The 3,962-nt window shown below is 38.1% G+C and overlaps 1 protein-coding gene across 1 annotated transcript in view; it reads right to left on the bottom strand.

The window, feature by feature from the left end:
- Nucleotides 1–3,962, bottom strand: part of MACC1 (metastasis associated in colon cancer 1) — a 15,532-nt gene that overhangs the window by 3,697 nt on the left and 7,873 nt on the right. Inside the window, exon 4 of the mRNA XM_009994986.1 lies at nt 2,450–2,638. Coding sequence (XP_009993288.1) covers nt 2,450–2,638 — 189 coding nt within the window. The remainder of the gene's footprint in view (nt 1–2,449; nt 2,639–3,962) is intronic.

Consider the following 3,962-nt stretch of genomic DNA (forward strand, 5'->3'; position numbering starts at 1 on the left):
TGAACAACATACACAAAACCTTTATAAACAGAGTATTGCTTTCTCTATGTAGAGATTTGAATTTGCCAGAGGACTGAGAAGTTCAGAAATCAGAAGAAAGCACTGAATTTTAGTAGAAAGTACTGAAATTTAAGGTTAGATTAATAGGACAGTGAGGATGCTGAGTATTCATGTGAGACACCAATGCTGAAAACCTGGTGTGCTTTGAACTCAAACCTGTGTAGACAAGCACTGTTATACAGCTTACACGAAACCTAAGATTCCCCATGGGCCCATCCTAAGCCTTGAGAAATGACATAAAATAAAATTTTAATCTTTTACCGCTTGTTGAATGTTCTCTTAAAAAATGCAACATACTCTATTTTATGATGAATTTGACTGTACTGTCTTCTGACAGAAGACACTGTCACTGAAAGGCAGAGAATCTTGTGGGTGATTTATAATAAAACAATGTAAAAATAAAATAATAGGATATATGAGGCAGAAGATGGGCTTTCTAGAAACAGATACCCATTTAAAGCAATGAGTATATGTATATTTTAATATATTTCTAGATTTTAAATATTTAAAAATAAATAGTTATGGTTCTGGAAAAAATGCTTGTTTTAGTTCTACTGTCTGCTAACAAAAGAGAAAACATTTCCAAATACTATGGATACCAGTAGAGTTGCACATTGTTCAGGTATATAGTACCTTCTGTAGAAAGCTGGGGCTTTTTCAGACAAACACAGAAAGCTTAGTAAGTAACGTAAATTTCTAGGATGTTAATTAAGCCACTGCATACCAGTAACAAATTAATTAATTAATTTAAACCAAACAAAAAACCGTTATAGATATTACAAGCATTCACATTCTTTTTTATTTTAGCATCTTAGAATAAGCTAGTGCAAAAACAGAGCCAAAGAGTGATTTTTTTTATTATGATTTTTGTTTCACAAAAAGGAAGTAGTGGACTAGGGCTTGGTAGAGCCGAGGTTTGTATGAGAAAAAAAAAAAAAATCTAAGGAGGAAGGTGCATTCATGCAAAGGTGATGTACGCGGAACAAGCCAAAAAAAACCCCAAAACCAACCAGAAACAACAGAGGAGGAGGCAGCGTTTGCCAATAGTGATGACAGAGGTAATTTTGCAGAAAAGTGCAGAACCTTAAAAGTAACGTTGTGGCATTTTGGCTGAATATTAGCTGGGGAGGCAGGGTGGAGCATTCAAAGGCAATTAGAAGTTGTGGTCCATGATTAGAGCAGAAATCTCTTGCTAGCTGTCACCAGGCAGATAAAACTGAGCTAAAGACTCACCGGATTCAGACTTTGGAAAGGAGGATAACTTGGTAAGGAACAGAAAGAATCAGCTACAGGAAAAGAACACAGAAGAAAGAATTATCTTGAGTAGTTGTGAACCTCTGAATGGGAAATAGTAATTCTTTGGTGCTGAGAGAGAAGGAATTCAGGCTGGATTATGGGCATTACCTGCAATAATCAGAGGATGACAGTACAGGCAGAGGGAGAGCTGACCCATAATGTAAGTGCTCAAGACAAAAAGGTCAGCTTGAGCATCATTAAAGTTTGAATACGGAAATGCAGGAAGCAACGTGGCTGCCCAGGCTAGGGTGTGCCAGGAGCATGGGTTCAGAGGTGTGGACAAGGGCCCGCCCTAAGCTTTTTGACGTATCTGATGTTGCATGGATGCCATGGGTACTAGAGTTACAGTTAGGTACTTAAGTTGTTCCTTAGGTGTGTAAACACTAAACGCAACTGAAAGGGAAACTTAACTTTTATTTAGAACTCATACTTCTTTATAAGCAGAGGGCTTTATAAAGGAGGATAACTAGTGTGACCTACCTGACAAAATATGAAATTAAAACATGGCTTTGCAATGTTCACATAGTAGGCCAGATGTGGAGTTGGTGTCAGAGCTCCAAATGTATTGTCATGCTACTCAAGCTAAATGGTGATAAACCTTACAGAGGCACAGAAGAGAGAAGTCTGAGTGGTGAAGGTAAGTTTCCTTTCAGTGGAAAGAGCAAAAGCTGTATCGAGGGTGATCTGAAGTAGCTCATGCAAGGACTGAATGGTCTTCCTCACTGTGCCTGAAATGGCAGCAATTAGGAAAGAGGTGGGTAGAGGAGTAAGATTAACGAGTGAACAGGACAAAGAGAACGGACTGAAAGCGGCCCTTGGGGTGGGAGTAAAGGGCTGAAGCTAAAGAGAGACACCGGCACCTTCACAGCAAATTTATTTGGCACAAATAATTTGAGGCAACTGGCCTCAAAGGAATATCTAGACAATTGTAAATGAAAGTTGAAGTGAATTCCTTGCATTGAAGAGCTTACAAATCAAATAAGGGGCCAAACTGCAGAAGGAAAGAAGCTCACAAAGCAAGGAAGAAGAAAGGTCCATAGCTGTGTTTGTGCAGAGGAGCAAGTGTGCACACACTGTTACACCAGAGCCTTACCTCCAGAGCTACCACGCCGTTTTTCCCTTGGTGGGGTATTTCATATGCCTCAATTTGCTGCTTTGTGAGTCGGGCTACCTTCTCCGCAAGCTCCCGCCAGCATTTGCCAAGCTTGACAGCTGAAGTCAAAATGATGGTGTCTTGGGTAAGACGTGCCACTAATCCCTGGCAATCTATTTTCAAAAGTCCCTGCAACAATCATTTTCGTTAGTGTTCCTTCACCAGTAATTACAAACAGAACATTATCGTGTGCTTTTATAGCGCTATCCTGCATTTCTAAGAAGGCAGGAAGGCTTTTTGCCTATTGTGTGTTCTTACAAATACCTAACTTCTTTCCTACATAAAGGCATTTCCAACTGTTTCAAAGGAAAACTGCCCACAAGCTTAAGAAAAATTAAGCTGGCATTTAGGTGCTTCAGCATTCCAGTATGACATGTATCCTGCCAAGCTTACAAATCCTAAATGAAAAATACTTTTCTCCAACAAAAATACTTGGGACATCAAATATAGCTTCTTAAAATTATGACATGAAACTAAATTTTTAAGTTAGAGAACTATTATACTAAGGTGTGGTCCTTTGTCTACTGCTTTTCTGGAAAAGAATTGGTTATGTTGGCCAGCACCTTTTGATTTATTCCTCCCATAGACCTGAATATTTGCTAAGCATTAAGCAGAAATGCAAACATAACAAATTAAAATGGTTCCAGGAGTGAAACCCTCAAATGCAGATATGTTGCATTCCCCTTTATTTGTTTGGGTAAGAGCTAATGAGAAAAATGGGTGTTGTGTTTGTTTTTTTTTTCTTCTCCTCAAATTAACAGCAAAATGTTCCACTGAAAATGTTTACTTTTTCTGTGAAAGATCTAGAACAAAATCTGGAAGGTTTTGTTTGGTTTAGGTACAAATTTTTAATAAAATAGGAAGCACTTCTGTAGAAATCAGACATTTGTGCATTTTAATTGCAAAACATTTTTCCCTAAATACCATCATTTGATAACACTTGAACTTTTGGTGGGCACAGTAGTGAGAAGCAGACTATAGTTTCCAGTACCAAATTCCCCTGTGCTTTGGCAAAGTGGAGACAAAGTTGTCCAGTCTGCCTTTGCTCTGATAATGAAGAACCCTATTAAACATAAAAATACGAGATTAATTAAAAGAAATAGCCAGTAAATTCTACCAGAAGATGACAAGGGTAATATCTAGCTATAAGATTAGCTTGACAAAGACAGGGACCTGCAATAGCATTTCATAGCTCAAAATCATATACACCTCAACAAAATGGGACATCTTGTTAATCTAATTATGCCCCACTTTTTTCTGTTCTGTAATGAACTCTGTTTCACTGTATTAAATTAAAAGTTTGGATCATTTTCCCTTTTAAGTCCTCCCCTCCCCTTTTTTGTACAGAGACACAGCAGACTAAACTGTACTTCATACTTGCTCAGTTTTATTTCACTCAGTTTAATGCAGTCTTAAGAGTTTCAAGTGGTCACTGCTACCAGAATTTCAGGAT

Source organism: Chaetura pelagica, unplaced genomic scaffold (genome assembly GCF_000747805.2).
Source record: "Chaetura pelagica isolate M959 unplaced genomic scaffold, ChaPel_1.0 scaffold12, whole genome shotgun sequence".
NCBI lineage: Eukaryota > Metazoa > Chordata > Aves > Apodiformes > Apodidae > Chaetura > Chaetura pelagica.